At 38.2% G+C, this 19,332-nt stretch overlaps 1 protein-coding gene across 1 annotated transcript in view; it reads right to left on the reverse strand.

The window, feature by feature from the left end:
* Positions 1–1,737: 1,737 nt before the first annotated feature.
* Positions 1,738–19,332, reverse strand: part of kctd8 (potassium channel tetramerization domain containing 8) — a 52,554-nt gene continuing 34,959 nt past the window's right edge. Inside the window, exon 2 of the mRNA XM_004921462.4 lies at positions 1,738–2,607. Coding sequence (XP_004921519.2) covers positions 2,147–2,607 — 461 coding nt within the window. The 3' untranslated portion in view covers positions 1,738–2,146. The remainder of the gene's footprint in view (positions 2,608–19,332) is intronic.

The raw sequence follows: 19,332 nt of genomic DNA on the forward strand, positions 1-19,332 counted from the left end.
CACAAATTTTTGTGAAATTTACGCACTTTTTTAATTATCCTGGTTACTATGAAATTTTTCCATCGTGCTTTTAACAATCCAAAATTTGTGCTTTAATGAATGTGCCCCTATGTCTCTATTGGAAATAATATCTCCAGGATCCTCAGACTGAGTACAGGCTCTTCTCAGGGTTGTCTGCTCAGCCCACTGCTGTTTACTCTGCTAACATGAAATTTGAATACCACTTCTGTTATTAAGAAAGCAAATCATTGCCTATACTTTCTGAGTAAACTAAAGAAAGAATTTTATCCTCCATGCAAATAGCATAGTGGAGGATATCTTCCATCCATTTCATGCACTGTTTTTTCCTTTACCATCTGGCAGAAGCTTCTGTAGCATTCGCTCCCCGTGAAAGAGCTATAGTGCAACTAGACTCTATGGCTGAACATTTTTTAAACTGTGGATATGCCTAGATTGTCATGGAACAGACAGCTAAGGCCTTGTAATTCACCCAGGATGACTTGTTGAAACCTAAATGGGAACATTCTCCTACTGAATTCCTTAATCTTTATTAATACTTTCTCAGTGCAAAGCAAAAACCCTTACCCTTTAGTGATGAGAAAAGACCAGTTATGGGATACAGGGGAGCAACTTAGACAACTACCACCTACAGAGAAAGGATAAATAACCATCGGTGTGCCATTCACTCTGCCTTGAATACTGGTAAAGCAGACCAACCGATGGCTAAGCATTTTTTGTTGGCCAAACATTCTCTTCCACAGTTTTGACAAATGATTATAGATCATGTTCCCATACTAAGGAGAGGCGGTTATAGAGTCCTCAATCTACTCAAATTGGACCTTTTAGGAACATATTTTAGCTCCCTATATGTTGCTTTTTATATGTTCTTTTGCTTTTTGTTCTCACCTTACCCACATGAGTGATGTGCATACAGGTTATGGCTCTTACTAATAGTTTGGTGCTAAAACTATACCCATGTAGTGCCCTGACTAACACTGACTTTTTTATTTTCTTATCTATAACGTTCTTTACTATTCTTTAACTTATTCTCTGCAACTTTAATTTTTCATTACTTGTTGTTTCTCACTTCTGTTTCTTTATTTTGTTTAGTCATTTTTCTTATCTCTAATTGCCTTGTGGAGTCAACTTGCATCTTTCTGCTGATCTAGCATCCCTTGTGCGGCAATGGGCCTTTAATGTTCGTGTGTATCACGTATGACATGCTGTCCTCTTGGAAGTTTTAATTGCCCTATTCTGACATGCACTCCAGTGGCATATACGAGATGCTGCTTCCACTGTAAATGTCTTTGCCTGCCAGCTGATCGGCTGTATTGATTGATAAGGTGACAGTTACCTGTGCCCAGGTACAGAGTATATCTGACCCTATACTGAGCACACATGCCAACTCCTGTTTGATCATGCCCAGACAATAAAGGCTTTCTGTTTTCTATCTCTGACTGTCCCGCTATTCTGCTCTCCTTATTCTAAATTGATCGTGTCCAGTTAGTTGAACCGGAATTTAGTCGGATTTCTGTTTGTGAATATGGAGAAAGGGTTGTAAACCAGTTTTACCACCACTTTTACTCCAAAAGGGGCTCTCTCCACTTTTGTAAATTCCTCCCCATGTCTTTCTCCAAATAATGACATCTATATTTAAATGATAGCTATCTATATGGAAGACTTGGCTGAGGACAGCACATATATTATAAAATTAAACATTATTCCCATGCAAGCTGATCACTGTATTAGCTTTATTGCATTCACATTGACACTGATTAGGAAATGTGTATTAATCATCTACTGAATTTACACTTGCCATTTTTATCATAAAGATTTTCACAAAAAAATTCATATCAACAGCTTCAAGTGAAAAGTTATTTCAATAACCCCCTACTTAATACAAAGGTGACAGTAAAAGTTATCAACTTGTAAAATGTAAGTCATGCAGAATTCTTTCCCCTTAAAACTGCTTCCAGGCAACAATGTTATTAACTCTTTGTTATCTCGAACTGTGGAACATAAGGAACCCTATTATCCATATGCAGGAATCCATATTTTCTTGTATAGTTCCTTATGAAGAAAGTACATTGGCTGCGTCAAGATACACACAACACACACTTAGGATGCATTTGTCAATAAACTCTCCCTATAAATCATACTTTTTAAGTAATTCCATCTGCCATGGACGTTTCTGCTCAGGAAAAAAATCTGGTATTTTAATTTTTTGGAACTCCTGTATACATTTTTTCATTTCTTCTTCAATGCTTGGTTTCTCACATACTTTCCTTTTAGAAAGGTTTGTTTCCCGAGACCTACTAATTAAGGTTTGAAAGAGCTCACTATTCCTACGTTTCTCTGGAGGTTGCACCCACTGGACATGGTTCTTTTTGGAAGGACGATCCAACGTTAAGGTATTTGGTTTGTGGGTGGCAGATTGCGGAAGTGTGGCAGTATTCTCTTGGGGGGTGCTGGCATCTGATTGGCTATCACAGCTTGATGTAGACAAATCATTACACGAAGTTCCACTTTCACTTCCTTTATCTTCTACTTTTTCTAGTTTGATTTCTTCACTGTCTTGTTTTGTTGACACTGGTTTCTGTGGGGATCCTAGAAGAAAATCATATTTTATTGTTATTCGTTTGGATCATTTCTATGTAATATACTTTTGAGGCATATAATGAACAACTAAGAACAAACATTTCCATTTCGTAAAGTAATTCTTCATCAGGGAATTATTACATTGCATTATTATTACATATATATTTGTAGCACATTCACACGAAAAATTGTGTTTTTGTTTGTGTTGTGTGATTGTTTAGTTAGAGCAGGGGTCCCCAAACCTTCTTACTCATGAGCAGCATTTAAATATAAAAAAAAAGTTGGGGATTTAGGGAGTGCCCAATAAGGGCTGTGATTGGCTATTGGTAGCCCAACTTGGACTGGCAGCCTACATGAGGCTCTGTTTGGCAATACACATGGTTTTATGCAACCAAAACTTGACTTTAAATCAGAAATTCAAAAATAAGCACCTGCTTTGAGGCCACTGGGAGCAACTCCTACCGCATGGTGCATTTTGCATGCGCACAAATATCTTTTAATGGGGGTAATGTCCCCAATAATGGAGGTAATTGCCCGGTCTGCCTTTGCCCTAATGCCGCTTACCTGCTTACCCTTTGGCTGCGCCCCTAGGCCGTGTCTAGAAATAATCCAAAACATTATCGGGATTAATACACAATCTGTGCTGCTTGGCATGGTGTTTGGAGGCCTATTGTCCTGTGTTAAATTAGATAACGTTAAATCAGTCTGCTCTCCAGCCTCTGAAACTTGGGTTATTTAGTATTCTGTTTGTTTTCTGCTGTTATTTTCCCCTCATGCTGCTGCCAGTTACAACATCAGTGGGGCAGGCTGTAAAATTCACTCCATGTTATAACTCCACAAGTAGCATTGAGGTGCAGTACTGACATGAAATAGTGTGCGGATCTGCATGCCAGACTCTTACACTGGATCTAAATCTTTAGCTGACAATGCTAAAAATTAAATGTAGAAGTAAAAATAATAGACTTTCCTAATGAATTATGAGCCCTATAAGGATATGGATTTATAAAACTGCAGCAGTTTAAACAAAACAAGTAAGACAATACTTATATTACATTTCTTCCTAAAGGGCAAGTATAGCTCTGGTTCGACATTGCTTTATTTTAATATTCACTTTAAAGACTCATTTATTGTAATACAATGTGCAAAATGCAATTTTGGGCACAACTTACATGTTTTTTTACCCACAATTCAGCAAATATTCCACATATATGGCAATTCACCTAAGGAGAAAATCTTATATAAACTACTACCAGGACTGCAACGAGTTCAGTAGTTCTAGATTTACCTATGCTAGATATACCATGACCTGGATGAATGAAAACCTTCATAGTTATGCTCCAGATTAATGAAGCAGATAAGCTGTAATACACCGGTTGTACCTTAGTCTTCACATTGTTATTTGCTTATTTTTATAATCACACACATACTACCCCCACTAGGGGGTAGGTCGGCCAATTGCTGTCCAATGTTCTTGTTCATAGCAGTTCATGGAGGGGGAGGAACTTAAAATGGCAGTTGCTATCTTAAGCAAACGGAGAAAGCTTCTAAAGCTGTTTACTCAGCTATGGTAATGGTTTCTGCAGAATAAATATATTATTATAGGTGGCACTAACGTGGCAAATCTATTGGCAGTAAAATGCCAAAATGACTTTCCTTCTCCTTTAAAAGCAAACATCTTATTGGTTGCTATGGGTTACTGCTCTTGGGCAAATTTAGTGCCTTTAATTATATATGAGGGTGGGTATATATAAGAAAAGACTAGTTTCCATTTTCTGCAGTTACTAGTCCTTTAAATAACTTTCATAGTACCGTAGCTACAGTATATAGACATACATATCCATTTATGTAACACAAACTCCACAAATGCTGGTTATAAAAATATAAACTATATTAAAGGTTATTAAACAAGGCTGAAATTATTGATAACTTTGTAACTTGCAGTCACTCCTGGCCAGTTTTGCCTTAAGGCTGCAATAGAACAACATCCCAGCCTTGTACTGTAGACAAAACAACTGATGCTTGAAATAAATGAAAAGTTAAACTTATGAAGGACATGACAGAAATGGCAGTCCTCATATTTTAATCAGCTGGAAAAAGAAATCTGCAATATATTGTTTTTCTATGTAAAAATGGCTTAATAATAAGTAAAGTTGAGAGTTAATTAGATCGAATGTAATGCATCATGAGAATATTGAGTACATTTATGGATAATAAAAAAATGTACACAGTTGCAAAGTACAGACAAGATTATGAAAATACATGTATGGGATCCAATATCCGGAAACACGTTATATAGAAAGTTCCGAATTACTGGAATGCCACCTCCCATAGGCTCAATTATAAGCAAATACATTTTTTTTAAACTGATTACCTTTTTCTCTGTAATAATAAAATAGTACTGTGTACTTGACCCCAACTAAGACATAATTAATCCTTATTGGAGGCAAAACAATCCTATTGGGTTTATTTAACATTTAAATTATTTTCATTAGACTTAAGGTATGGAGATCCAAATTACAGAAAGATCCCTTATCGGGGAAACCCCTGGTTCTGGCCATTCTGGACAATTGGTCCCATACCTAAGAGACAATATCTGTGTCTTGGTTCTATTTGTTTTATATAAAAAAAACTCCTCATTACTCAAATATAAACCTGGATAGGGCTTAGTGAGCCTGCTGTTAATGTATTCCAATGAAATCACTGACTCTGGTTGCCCTCGATTAAATACCTGTGCGGTCTCAATGTCACCTAATCTCACTGTATCACAGGCACCAACCCACTAGTCCTGATATGATCAGCATCAGGTAATGATCATGGAACTTGTCTCTGCTATCTTACGGTTTGCAGTAATGAGCTAACTTAACCATTAATAGCAACTCCTCTCTTTAACCCCCTTTGACAATAGTTCCATATTTATAGCAATAAAAAGGGACTCATACCTCTGTCTGCGCAGAGTAGTGGAGATATACTGTATATCTTGGGATAATACCAGTGGCACAAACTGACTGTTTATGGCTTCTAAAGAGGATAGTTTACTGAGTAATATTTAACATTTACTTTGGTAGACTGTATGGATTGCTTATGAACTAGATACATGGGAGTGACCAGATTTTTCAACTGTAGTTTCTACACAAATCAGCATGAAATTAATTTGAAACTCTAGTATTTCAAAGCCAAATGTTCACACATTTTTTCATATTTAAAAGGGATCTAAGTGTAATAGATTTTTGGGCATGGGGGTTGATCCCACCTTCCGGCAACTCCTGGCAACACCCAGTAGGGCCATGTTACATGTACCTCTTTTCTCAGATGGGCCCTCTCTGTACTGTTTGAGGAATAGCACTGTATTCCACCACAAACACAAATCTTTCAAATAACTTGGGTGGTTCTTTAAGAGATAAAACTCTTATTTAGGCTGGTGGGTGCTGATTCAGATGGCACAATATCATATCAGTAAATGCTTCATAGCCTTTCTTACATCAGATGTTATCCAGTACAAATGCAGGTGTAGTGTTTGCAACACCCTGAGGTAGTACTCACTGCATTGGTGCAACAATCCCCAGTACTAGGCAAAGCTCACCGTGGTGTATCTCTACAGGAATCTCTCTATTCCTGAGCCGGACCACATGAGTCCCTGTACTTGCGGCATTGACACCACAGGGTACTAACTCTTCCTGGCTTCTAACTACACTTTGCCCTTTAGCACACATCACACACCCCTCTAGCAAGTGCATAACCCTCCTGGGGAAACAAAAGAATTGAAGGTTGGCTTTACCCTACTAATTAAGCATGGCACAGAGTTGATGGTTTAAATTAAATTGTGATCTTGATGCTCAGAGAATAAGGCCACAACATAAAAGATGTTAAATATTGGGTATTGGAAAATAAGTTGTATCCAGGCCTGAATGGGTTAACATGTTTCAAATGTGCACACTGACTTGCCACTCTATACCTCTATACATACACTATCCCTCACATATACCATTGTTACCTAAGTCTGGAATGTGATCGGAAACATATGGTCTTAGAGGTAATAAAGTGGGGGAGGGTTTTCTAACAGGGATATATATCAGCAACAAAAGGCTGGTCTCACAGATATACAGACACACACACCCTTACACACTCACACATGCTCTCACTTACACACATTCACTCTAACACATATGCATACTTTGTTACTATTTTAAATTAATACATACATACTTTGTATTGTATTGGGAAGCTGTCAATATTGTTTGTGACTGGCTTAATTACTGGTAATTTGTATGTAACTTCTGTAACTCTTTTCCACACATTAAATATACTTAAAATATCACCTTGGTGAGTGGTGTTTGTTGACCATAGTACCTACACAAATATTTTGGAGAAAAGACAATTATAACAAAAGACAAATATAAAAAGATTTGTGAATTGCTGATTTTTGATGCAGATATATATTATTTTCCAGCAATAAGGTGCAAGTAATCTAATGTTCATTTGCTGTAGGCATTACTGATGCTATTGTTGTTATTTCCATTGTTCTTTCTTTACTCATCTAGTGAGCCCCTAAATAAAAAAGACAATTAAAGTGATTTGGATACTATTAAATATTTACAAAGAAAAGTATACGATTTCCAGAAAATGAGAAACATAAATATCTGTTAATTAAGGTATATATAACTATGCAGATGAGAGGCAAAACTACATATAAATAAAATGGCCCTCCTTGTGGTATTCCAAGTGCAGCATTACTACTAATTTGAAAAGAATGTGTACATGCCGTGCTTTGTTTCTATGAACACATATGGGAAATAACAAACAGGACAATGTTGGACATTTTGCCCATCTCCTTTGTTAGTTCAGGTATGGGACCCATTATCCAGAAACCGATTATCCAGAAAGCTCTGTATTACTGGAGAGCCATTTCCTATAGACTCCATTATAATGAAATAATTCACATTTCTCTGTAATAATAAAACAGTATCTTGATCCCTAATAAGACACAATTAATTCTTATTGGAAGCAAAACCATCCTATTGGGTTTAATTAATGTATACAGGTATGGGACCCATTATCCAGAATGCTCGGGACCAAGGGTATTCCGGATAAGGGGTCTTTCCGTAATTTGGATCTCAGTACCTTAAGTCTACTAAAAAATCAATAAAACATTAATTAAACCCATTAGGATTGTTTTGCATCCAATAAGGATTAATTATATCTTAGTTGGGATCAATTAAAAGGTTCTGTTTTATTTCAACATAGAAAAAGGAAATCAGTTTTAAAATTTTGAATTATTTGATTAAAATGGAGTCTATGGGAGACGGGCATTCCGTAATTCGGAGCTTTCTGGATAACGGGTTTCCGGATAAGGGGTCCGATACCTGTATATTATTTTTAGGTTGGCTTAAGGCAAGGTGATCTAGATTAAGGAAAGATCCGTGGATAACAGGTCTCATACCTATACTTCAAACATGCAGCACCAAAATACCTGAAATCCCCCTCCACTGCCCTCTCTGACCCGCATAAACACATAAACACTGAATATAACACTCTGAACACATACAATGCTAGTTTAACAGTTTCAGATGATTCTTTCTTACACACAGCAGAGCACATTTTCAGATGAGAATCCCCTACAAAGCACATTAACTGCATCTTTCATATAATTATCTTCCAGGGCAATAGGGGGTGCCAAACATGTTTTGGTGCCGCAAATTTGGGTGACTATAATGTGGTGTATGAAGAATGAATCAGCTTTGGCAGAGTTTTTTTATGAGACATACCTGATTCCATAGATCACTGTTTCACTGTACAGGGCAGTAACAATTATGCCAAACACATACCCTTATCCTATCCCATTTAGACTACTGCAATCTCTTACTAACCAGTCTTCCAGACTCCCACCTCTCTTTCCTGCAATCAATCCTCCTGCTCTCTGCTAAGAGGCAGTCTGTTCATCCCCTGGTAAAATCTTCTGTTAAACAAAGGATAGCATTAGCATACAAAACTATTTTGCTTATATTCAAGCCCTTCACTCCTCTGCTCCTCACTATGTTTCTTCAATTGTCTCCCTGTACGTTTCTGGTCATCTCCTCCACTTTTCTCAGAGCCACTATCTTTTTAGACCATCCACACCCAATGCCATCTCTCGTATATAACATATCTATCTCACTGGTCCTTACCCCGGGAATTCCATCCCTGAATTTCATATGCAACACTCTCTAAACCAGGGATCCCCAACCTTTCTTACTCGTGAGCTACAGTTAAATGTAAAAAGACTCTGAGAGCAACACAAGCACCATAAAAGTTCATGGAGGAGCCAAATAAGGGCTAAGATTGGCTATTAGGCAGCCTCTATGCACACTATCAGCTTACAGAGACTTTATTTGGTAGTAAATCTTGTTTTTATTCAAACAAAACTTGCCCCCAAGTCAGGAATTCAAAAATAACTACCTGGTTTGGGGGCACTGAGAGCAACATCCAAGGGGTTGGGGAGCAATATGTTGCCCCTGAGCCACTGGTTGGGGATCACTGGTCTAAACTTTACTGGAACATCTTGTCTGGTCCAGTTCTGGTGCTTAAGGGCCAGTGCCAAAAGCTTTGTACACATTTTCCTTCGATTTGTGCCTCTATGTTATCGACCGGCTTAGATTGTAAGCTCTATGGGGCAGAGACCTTAGTACCTACTGTGTCTTTTAGAAAATGGCACTTAATCTCTATATGTATTTATTGCTATGCTTGTTACTTATTTATTATTATGCATGTCCTTCCTGTATGTACTTTTCTACTCTGTAAAATTGTACAGTCGTGCATATTCATGTAGCACTTTATAAATAGAGTTATTCATGCATACAAAAAAAATTGATGAAAGGCAATCTATATGATGGGTATTTACAAAAAAGAATCTAAGCCCGTTTCACATAGATAAGCAGTTATAAGGCTTTGAAAATTGCATATACTGCAAAACATGAACAATTAGCATTTGGAGTTTTTTTTAATCTAAAATACTGTATATAGCAAATTGCACTTGTAATGTATTTGTGCACAGAAAATGTAGATTTCTCATCCTCATAATGAATGCACATTTTTTTTTAGCACTGTTTCTTAGTAAAAAGGCAAAAAAATTATAATTAAGTACTAACTATGGGGAAATGACATAATAAATATAATAGTAAAATATACAACATATGGCATGGGCTACTTTGTAATGGTGTGAAGGCATAGCCATAGCCATAGATATTATTATAGATGTTTCTGAACAAAATAGAGCTTTTATTAAAGGAACAGTAACACCAAAAATTGAAAGAGCTTTATAGTAATAAAAATATAATGCACTGTTGCCCTGCACTGGTAAAACTGGTGTGTTTGCTACATTAACACTACTATAATTTATATAATAAGCTGCTGTGTAGCCACGGGGGCAGCCATTCAAGCTGGAAAAAAGGAGAAAAGGCACAGGTTACAGAGCAGATAACAGATAAGCTCTGTAGAATACAATAGTGTTTTATCTGTTATCTGCTATGTGCCTGTGCCTTTTTTCCATTGAATGGCTGCCCCTGGGGCTACACAGCAGAGTATTTATATAAACTATAGTAGCCTTCTGAAGCAAATACACAGCTTTTACCAGTGCAGAGCAACAGTACATGATATTTTAATTACTTTTATACACTTTAATTTTATGGTGTTACTGTTCCTTTAAGGTGGCTTCCCATGATTTATATGATATTTATTTTAATTCACCTGCAAGGCAGAACTCTTAACTCACTAAATTTAAAAGGTTATTTGAGTCTGTGATTCAGTTTAACATCTGTTCTTTGCAAAATTAAAGAAAATTGGGTCCTGGGCATGACATGGAGATTAGCTTTTACATTTTGCCACTATCACTTTCACTGAAGAACAAATTTATTTTAAAGGGCTAGTATCTCTGTATATACAGTACAACCCCCTCTTCCCTAAGCTGCAGCCTGTTAGGCAATAATGTGTAGCTCATTATACAAAGGGCTTCTCAGTGGAACATTAAATAAACCCAATACGATTGTTTGCCACCAATATGCATTCATGCAGCTTAGTTACAAGTTACTGTTTAATTATTACAGAGAAAAGGAAATCATTTTTAAAAATTGAATTATTGGCTTATAATGGACTGTATAGGAAATAGCCTTCCTGTAATTTGGAGCTTTCTGGATAATGGGCCTCCAGATAAGGGATCACATACTTGTACTATCAAACAGTACTAAAGCATAAATCTATAGTATTTCAAAGTAACCAGAAGCCATTGAAGACATATATAATCTTCATTGTTTCCTGTACACAAATACATATCTAATTGCTTTAAGTTTGAAAGTAGTTTATTGTAAAAATATGAGAGAGAACTGTACAAAGCGTGGAAAATTAGAAATAATAACAAAAAGGTAATAACAAGTATTAGTGATGAGCGAATCTGTCCCATTTGGCTTTGCCGTAAAAATTAGCAAAACTTCTAAACAATTTGCGAAACACATGGAAGTCAATAGGTGACATTTTTATTCACAACTTTTTTCTACAAGTGACACTTTTTTATGTGCACAACAGTTTTTTACACGTGACTTTTTTTTCTTACTCCTACAATTTTCTTGGCGACATTTTTGTCTTGGAAACTTCTTTCTGCCGCAGTTTTGCTGAAAAAATTCACTGATGGAGCAATACGGAAATTTGCTTCGAATCCATGCCTGGCGAAAAAATCCACTCATCACTAATGAGGATACATCCAAAACTACACAGCCAACCAGGGTACTAGAAGAAGTTGGTGTGTCTGCACAGGTTTCCTCCAGGTAATCTAGTTTTCTCCAACACTTCAAAAAGATACAGGCAGGTTAATAGTCTACTCATGAAATTGTATATATACAGTATGTATATATTGGGAGAGGGCTGAGTGATGAACAATGTCTGTAAGGCACAGAGTAACATATTGGTGCTTCTTAATGATTATTACCATGCTGATTTGTGTTTTGCTTTGTGTTTTTTCACCTATATACACTATATATCATATATGTATTTCTTTCAAAATATACCATGCATTAAATGTATAGTAAAACTAAAAGACAAGCTAAGAAAAGAGAAAGGGATCTGGATAGTTGTAATTGCAAAGCAAAAAGACTGTGCAGCTGGTAACTTAGCTAAAGAAAATAAAGCCTTCCACCAACCACATCTGGTTAATCTACTATTCCATCCCATGCCAGAAATGATAATGAACAGCAAATGCACATCCACTGCTCACATTCAAACTAAGTATTATTTAATATAACTCTAACAAAATCTGTTTGCTTTGGGCACCATAATGTTCCTTTAGGGGGGCAGCTGTTGAGTGAGAAAGAAATGATTTGTAATAGAAGCATTTGTGTATCAAAGGCATGTTTTATTAAAAGCATTTATATGTTCAAGCCATGGTTATTAGCATAATGTTTATTTTACTCTATTCAAAGATGCTGGGAATACAGATAGAGAAACACAATATTGTCTGTGGTCTTAGGTCGACCAACTGTAAAATACAGTTTGTTCTAATATTCATAAAAATGAATGTTATTAAACAAGAAAAAAATCTTGAAAATAAAAAAAAATGGCATTATCTTGAGGGCTAAAAGCATAATTTTGCCCCTTTATAGGTCCCTGGTACGGCCTCACCTTGAGTATGCAGTGCAGTTTTGGGCTCCAGTCCTTAAGAAGGATATTAATGAGCTGGAGAGAGTGCAGAGACTGCAACTAAACTGGTAAAGGGGATGGGAGATTTAAACTATAGGGTTAGACTGTCAGGGTTGGGGTTGTTTTCTCTGGATGTCTAGATGTCTTCGAAGGGACATGATTACTATTTACATGTACATTTAGGGTCGCCACCGTTTATTTTTAGAATACCGCCCTTTGGGTTGGGGGGGTGGGCAGTGACATCACTTGGGGGGCGGTAGATAATATCAGGGGCTAGAAATGGGCAGGCTGGGCGGTGGAATGGGTCACTATAGGTATGTGTATATATAAATATATATGTAAAAGAAAAATATATGTATATATATATATATATATATATATATACAGTATATGCACACTAGAAGCCAACAAAGGGCATGATGGACTTTTGCCATTGTTTCTGTACCCTAACAGCAACCAAATTTCAAGACATAATATACAGTATATTTGTGAATGCTCTGATTGTCTGTTGGTGGCTCCACCCACTTTTTCTAACCTTTAACCGCAGTTACCTGGTGCCTAAGTCTGCAAAGTTTGGGGACCCCGGTGTTATTACTGTGAGAATGGCAGCAGGTTGGATTTCTGCCAAGTCAATAGGTAAAATCTGATTGGCTGTTTACAGCTCCGCCCACTTTGGGGCATCCAACAATCATCATATTTTCATTCAGGCTGACCCCATGACTATGTGATTCAAGTTTGGGGAGTGTAGCCTCAAAGCTGTAAGATTGGCAGCAGTTTCAATTTTCCCATAAAAGTCAATGGGTAAAATTTGATTGGCTGTTGTTGCCCCCTCCCACATTGCATTTTTAAAAAAAAACTTGAATGCGTAGTCACCCAGTGACTGACTCTGCAAAGTTTGGGAACCCTGGCATCAAACTGATAAAAATCAATAGGCGAAATTTGATTGGCTGTTGGTGGCTCCGCCCACTTTTCAAAACAAAAACTGCAGTCCCCTAGTGACCAAGTGTAAAAAGTTTGGGGACCCTGGTGTTATTACTGTGAGAATGGCAGCAGGTTGGATTTCCTTCAAATCAATAGATAAAATCTGATTGGCTGTTCACAGCTCCGCCCACTTTTGGGCATCCAACAATCATCATATTTTCATTCAGGCTGACCCCATGACTGTGTGATTCAAGTTTGGGGAGTGTAGCCTCAAAGCTGTAAGATTGGCAGCAGTTTCAATTTCCCCTTTAAAGTCAATGGGTGAAACTTGATTGGCTGTTGTTGGCCCTTCCCACTTTGGGGTCATCCAACAAATGTCGCTGTTTCATTCGGGGTGACCCCATGATTATGTTATTCAAGTTTGGGGGGTGTAGCTTCAAAGCTGTAAGAGTGGCAGCAGTTTGAAAATCTTCCCTGTCAAAGTCAATGGAAAAATTAAGGGGGTTCGGAGGGGTGCCACAAAAAGACGGGGGGCCGGATTGCTTAGAAAAGCAACCTGCTCCGCTATAGGGCGAAGAAGTGTGGGGAGTTTGGGTGTTGTACCCCTAAAACTGTAGGAGGAGTAGCGTTTAGAAAATGGGGGGCGCTAAGAAGAAGAAGAAGCGGAAGAATAAGCCAAAGTGGAAGAACAGTCTGTGGGGTTTTCAACCCAACACAATAACTATTAAAGCACTAATAATGTTTAACAAATTGATATTGGAAAGTTGCTTTGAATTATGTTTTCTTTTATGAGGCAAAAAAATATTTTTGGGGTTGACATGTCTTTTATGAAAATATATGAATGTAAATTTTTCAAAAAAAGTATTATATGAACTCCAAAAATATAGATAAATTAGGTAAATTTTGTTGCATGTTGAAATTTCATATTGCAAAACAACCCATATGATAAAAAGGGCCCATTGACTTCAATGTATCTTTTTGGGGGAAAACAAATGTTTTGCAAAACATTCACTCGAGCCAGTATAGTCCCCCACACCCATGGAGATTATTCATACTGGCTCCCATTCACTCAAGCCAGTATAGTCCCCCACACCCATGGAGATTATTCATACTGGCTCCCATTCACTCAAGCCAGTATAGTCCCCCACACCTGTGGAGATTATTCATACTGGCTCCCATTCACTCAAGCCAGTATAGTCCCCCACACCCATGGAGATTATTCATACTGGCTCCCATTCACTCAAGCCAGTATAGTCCCCCACACCCATGGAGATTATTCATACTGGCTCCCATTCACTCAAGCCAGTATAGTCCCCCACACCCATGGAGATTATTCATACTGGCTCCCATTCACTCAAGCCAGTATAGTCCCCCACACCTGTGGAGATTATTCATACTGGCTCCCATTCACTCAATCCAGTATAGTCCCCCACACCCGTGGAGATTATTCATACTGGCTCCCATTCACTCAAGCCAGTATAGTCCCCCACACCCATGGAGATTATTCATACTGGCTCCCATTCACTCAAGCCAGTATAGTCCCCCACACCTGTGGAGATTATTCATACTGGCTCCCATTCACTCAAGCCAGTATAGTCCCCCACACCTGTGGAGATTATTCACACTGGCTCCCATTCACTCAAGCCAGTATAGTCCCCCACACCCATGGAGATTATTCATACTGGCTCCCATTCACTCAAGCCAGTATAGTCCCCCACACCCATGGAGATTATTCATACTGGCTCCCATTCACTCAAGCCAGTATAGTCCCCCACACCTGTGGAGATTATTCACACTGGCTCCCATTCACTCAAGCCAGTATAGTCCCCCACACCCATGGAGATTATTCATACTGGCTCCCATTCACTCAAGCCAGTATAGTCCCCCACACCTGTGGAGATTATTCACACTGGCTCCCATTCACTCAAGCCAGTATAGTCCCCCACACCCATGGAGATTATTCATACTGGCTCCCATTCACTCAAGCCAGTATAGTCCCCCACACCCATGGAGATTATTCATACTGGCTCCCATTCACTCAAGCCAGTATAGTCCCCCACACCTGTGGAGATTATTCATACTGGCTCCCATTCACTCAAGCCAGTATAGTCCCCCACACCTGTGGAGATTATTCACACTGGCTCCCATTCACTCAAGCCAGTATAGTCCCCCACACCCATGGAGATTATTCATACTGGCTCCCATTCACTCAAGCCAGTATAGTCCCCCACACCTGTGGAGATTATTCATACTGGCTCCCATTCACTCAAGCCAGTATAGTCCCCCACACCTGTGGAGATTATTCATACTGGCTCCCATTCACTCAAGCCAGTATAGTCCCCCACACCTGTGGAGATTATTCATACTGGCTCCCATTCACTCAAGCCAGTATAGTCCCCCACACCTGTGGAGATTATTCACACTGGCTCCCATTCACTCAAGCCAGTATAGTCCCCCACACCCATGGAGATTATTCATACTGGCTCCCATTCACTCGAGCCAGTATAGTACAATGTGTTTTACTGTTTTTAATGGGCAAGTCCTTTCCCTCTCCCACAAGAAACAGCCATAACTGTAAGGGACAAACAGAACTGTGCAGTAGCAGCAGCCCAAGTGTGTGTTTAGTGGCGCTGCCCCAAACTGGAAGGTTATACTGTGCCCCAATATCAACAGTTGTCTCATTCCCAGCACTTTTATTTCCACGAAGCTTCTACTGTGTAACAGTCTCCATTAAAGCACTAGCTGTTGGAAACTATGGTACGGCCCTCCTCCTGCCAGCAACAACTCCCTTCAACCTTATATTATACATTGGGGGGGGGGAAACATGACAATTCCTGCCCCAATGCGTCTTGCCGTTTGCAAGATGCCCCCTAAGACCTGATAGTGCCAGACATGATGGGTCTCATCAAAGGCTATTATAATGTGAAAGTTATTTGATCAAATATCCCTGGGTGGTCAGACTGATGTTAGAAGCAACGCCTGTCTCTTCATCTGTTATGTACAGTGGCACAGACTCTAGTCAAGTGTATAGTTCTGAGCAGGAATCAATATGTAATTACCATCATTACTATATAAATGTATTATCTTCTGAAGTCCAAAACCAATCTTCTCCAAAAATTCCCACTGGTTCCCAATGCAATTTAAAATATCATCAATTACAGTAACTATAAACATCCCCCTGCTTCCCAGCACAACTTTTTCTTCTGTCACCAGTGGCTTCTACTTTAAACTCCCTGCCCCCTTTTTGTTCTTTAAGCCTCTTTTCATGCACCTCTATATATTGAGCTAAATTCAATGCTTAGCTAAACCAAGCAGTCCCAGCTCAACAAAAGAATATTTGAAGGGATTGTGTCAAAACTATTAAAATCTACTTGAAATCAGCAGACGTTAAAACAATTGGCTCTGTACATAGCCTTTAAGGTTGAAGACACACAGAGCAACTAGTCGCAGTTACTTTTTCTTGGCTACTAAACCCCAGAAAATCCCCTGCCATAGACAATACTGAGAATTGCCTCTGCTAAAACACATGTAGAGACAGTTATTGGTAAATGATCAGCATTGTCTATTTCTGTAGCTGTGACAAGTAGCTGCTACTAGTAGCTCTGTGTGTCTTCACCCTTACAAGTTCTTCCAAATTAAAAAAAAAACACCTTTATGAAGGATCACGCTTTTCTCAAAATCCTTCAGCAGCAACAGCAACAAATCTCAAGATCTCAACTGTTATACCATTTAGCCCTGCCATATATCAATGACTTTGTTTCTGCCACTTTTGCCCCTAGTACAACTATATCCCCAGACACTTATACATTTTATCCATCTCATTATCTTTCTAGATTTGCCATCAGTACAGGGTTTTAAGAAGCTTTAAACAGCAAACATATTTTTTTTTTTTACACCCTAGCAATTACCGGATTGTATCTAAAGTAATTTATAGGTAACTTACAAATTAACCAGAAAAAAAGGTTTTGCTAATAAGTTTTATTGTGTAATTTTTGAATTTTATCTCAGCTTTGTCATGATACTATTGGTTTTTGTAGAGAAAGGAAAGTACAGTCCTGTAATTTGATTTTTTTATGTCTAATAACACCTGAACAAATATCCATTAGTAATGTAAATAATGTAAATAGTAGTTTAAAAAAATACAAATATTTCTATAAATATGAATATTTCACAATATACTAGAGAAACAACTGATAATAGATATTAAAGGAACAGTAACACCAAAAAATGAAAATGTTTTAGTTAGTTATAATATAATGCTCTGTTGCCCTGCACTGGTAAAAAGTTTTGCTACAGAAACGCTACTATAGTTTATATAAATAAGCTGCTGTGGGGGCAGCAATTTAGGGTGAAGACACACACAGCTACTTAGTAGCAGCTACTTGTCAATGCTACTAAATGCCAGAATATCCCCTGCCATTGACAATACTGAGAATTGCCTCTGCTAAAACACACATAGAGACAGTTTTCAGTAAATGATCAGCATTGTCTATTTTAGTAGCCACGACAAGTAGCTGCTACTAGTAGCTCTGTGTGTTTTCACCCTAAGGGCTCTGGCACACGGGGAGACTAGTGGCCCGTGACAACTCTCCCTTGTTGCGGGCGACTAATCTCCCTGAAATGCCATCCCATCGGCGAGAGTGTAAATCGCCAGTGGGATGGCATATGCAGCGCTGCGTTTTCCCCGAAATCGCTGAAGTTTCCTCTCAAGGCAACTTGCCTGAATTGCCCTGAATCGCCGGTGGGATGGCATATGCCGCGCCGCAATTTCGGCGCGTATGCCATCCCACCGGCGATTCAGGGCAATTCGGGGAGATTAGTCGCCCTCAACAAGGGAAATTAGTCGTGGGCGACTAGTCTCCCCGTGTGCCAGAACCCATAAGCTATTATCTGCTAAGTAACCTGAGCCTTTTCTCCCCGTGGCTACACATCAGCTTTGTTTACTAATCTATAGTAGTGTTTCTAAAGCAAATACACTAGTTGTACCAGTGCAGGGCAACAGTAAATTATATTTTTTTTATATACTTTAATTTGTTGGTACAGTTATGGGATCCCTTATCCGGAAACCCTGTCTCCCATAGACCCCATTTTAATCAAATAATTTAAAACTGATTTCCTTTTTCTCTGTGAAAATAAAACAGTTCTTTGTGTTTGATCCCAACTACGATGTAAGATAATCCTATTGGGTTTAATTAATGTTTTATTGATTTCTTAGTAGACTCAAGGTATGGAGATTCAAATTATGGAAAGACCCCTTATCCGGAATACCCTTGGTCCCGAGCATTCTGGATAACAGGTCCTGTATTACTGTTCCTTTAATATGTAGATTGGTGGTATTTTAAATGATACTCTGGCCCCAAAAAAGTTTCTGTTAAACTGAAATACACTCCTGGAGTAAACTCAGAGTAGAATGTTTATCTCAAGCTTATAGCTGTGCTATATAATATATTTCTTACAGGCATTGTTTTATTTTTTTTTATTTATTTTAGATTTTAAAATCTATTTAACTGTAGGTGAATGATGATAAACAGGTTAATATTATGGGATGCTTGAATAATTGAGCACGACACGCTAGATGAAATGAATGAGCACATTTCTCAGTAGATCTACATATTGCTTATCAAACTACAGCACTAGCAAAGAGCAAAACATTGACTACAAAAAAATGTCTGATTACTTACATCTTATTACTGTTCATCAATTTTGTTCTCTTTCTTACGATGAGACTCTAAGCTCTCAGAAAGCCAAAAATACATTGGGATGGGAATTGGGTCCTAAAAAGTAAAGCGTATGGGCTGTAAATATCAGGTAAAGAAATGGTTCAAATTCTGTAGCAACATTTGTATATGGTATTTTCAACAATGTCGATTTTTAACTGAACAAAATGTACATTAACATCTACATTAATGCTCTTGCAATGAAAATCAGTCAATATTCTAACTAAGTCTACTTGAATAACTATCTTTAAACAAATTTGGGGGTAAAACATAAAGTAAAAGCTGGTTAAAGATTCCCAATTTGCAAAGTTGCTCCGCCACCTCTATGCTAATCTATTAATGGAAACATTGACAACCACATTTCTCTCCACCTTGAGTACAAAACCCCTGCCTTATTATGTCTTTACAGATGATAACCCCACATCTCAACCAATTAAAC

Source organism: Xenopus tropicalis, chromosome 1 (assembly GCF_000004195.4).
Source record: "Xenopus tropicalis strain Nigerian chromosome 1, UCB_Xtro_10.0, whole genome shotgun sequence".
In the NCBI taxonomy this organism is placed as follows: domain Eukaryota; kingdom Metazoa; phylum Chordata; class Amphibia; order Anura; family Pipidae; genus Xenopus; species Xenopus tropicalis.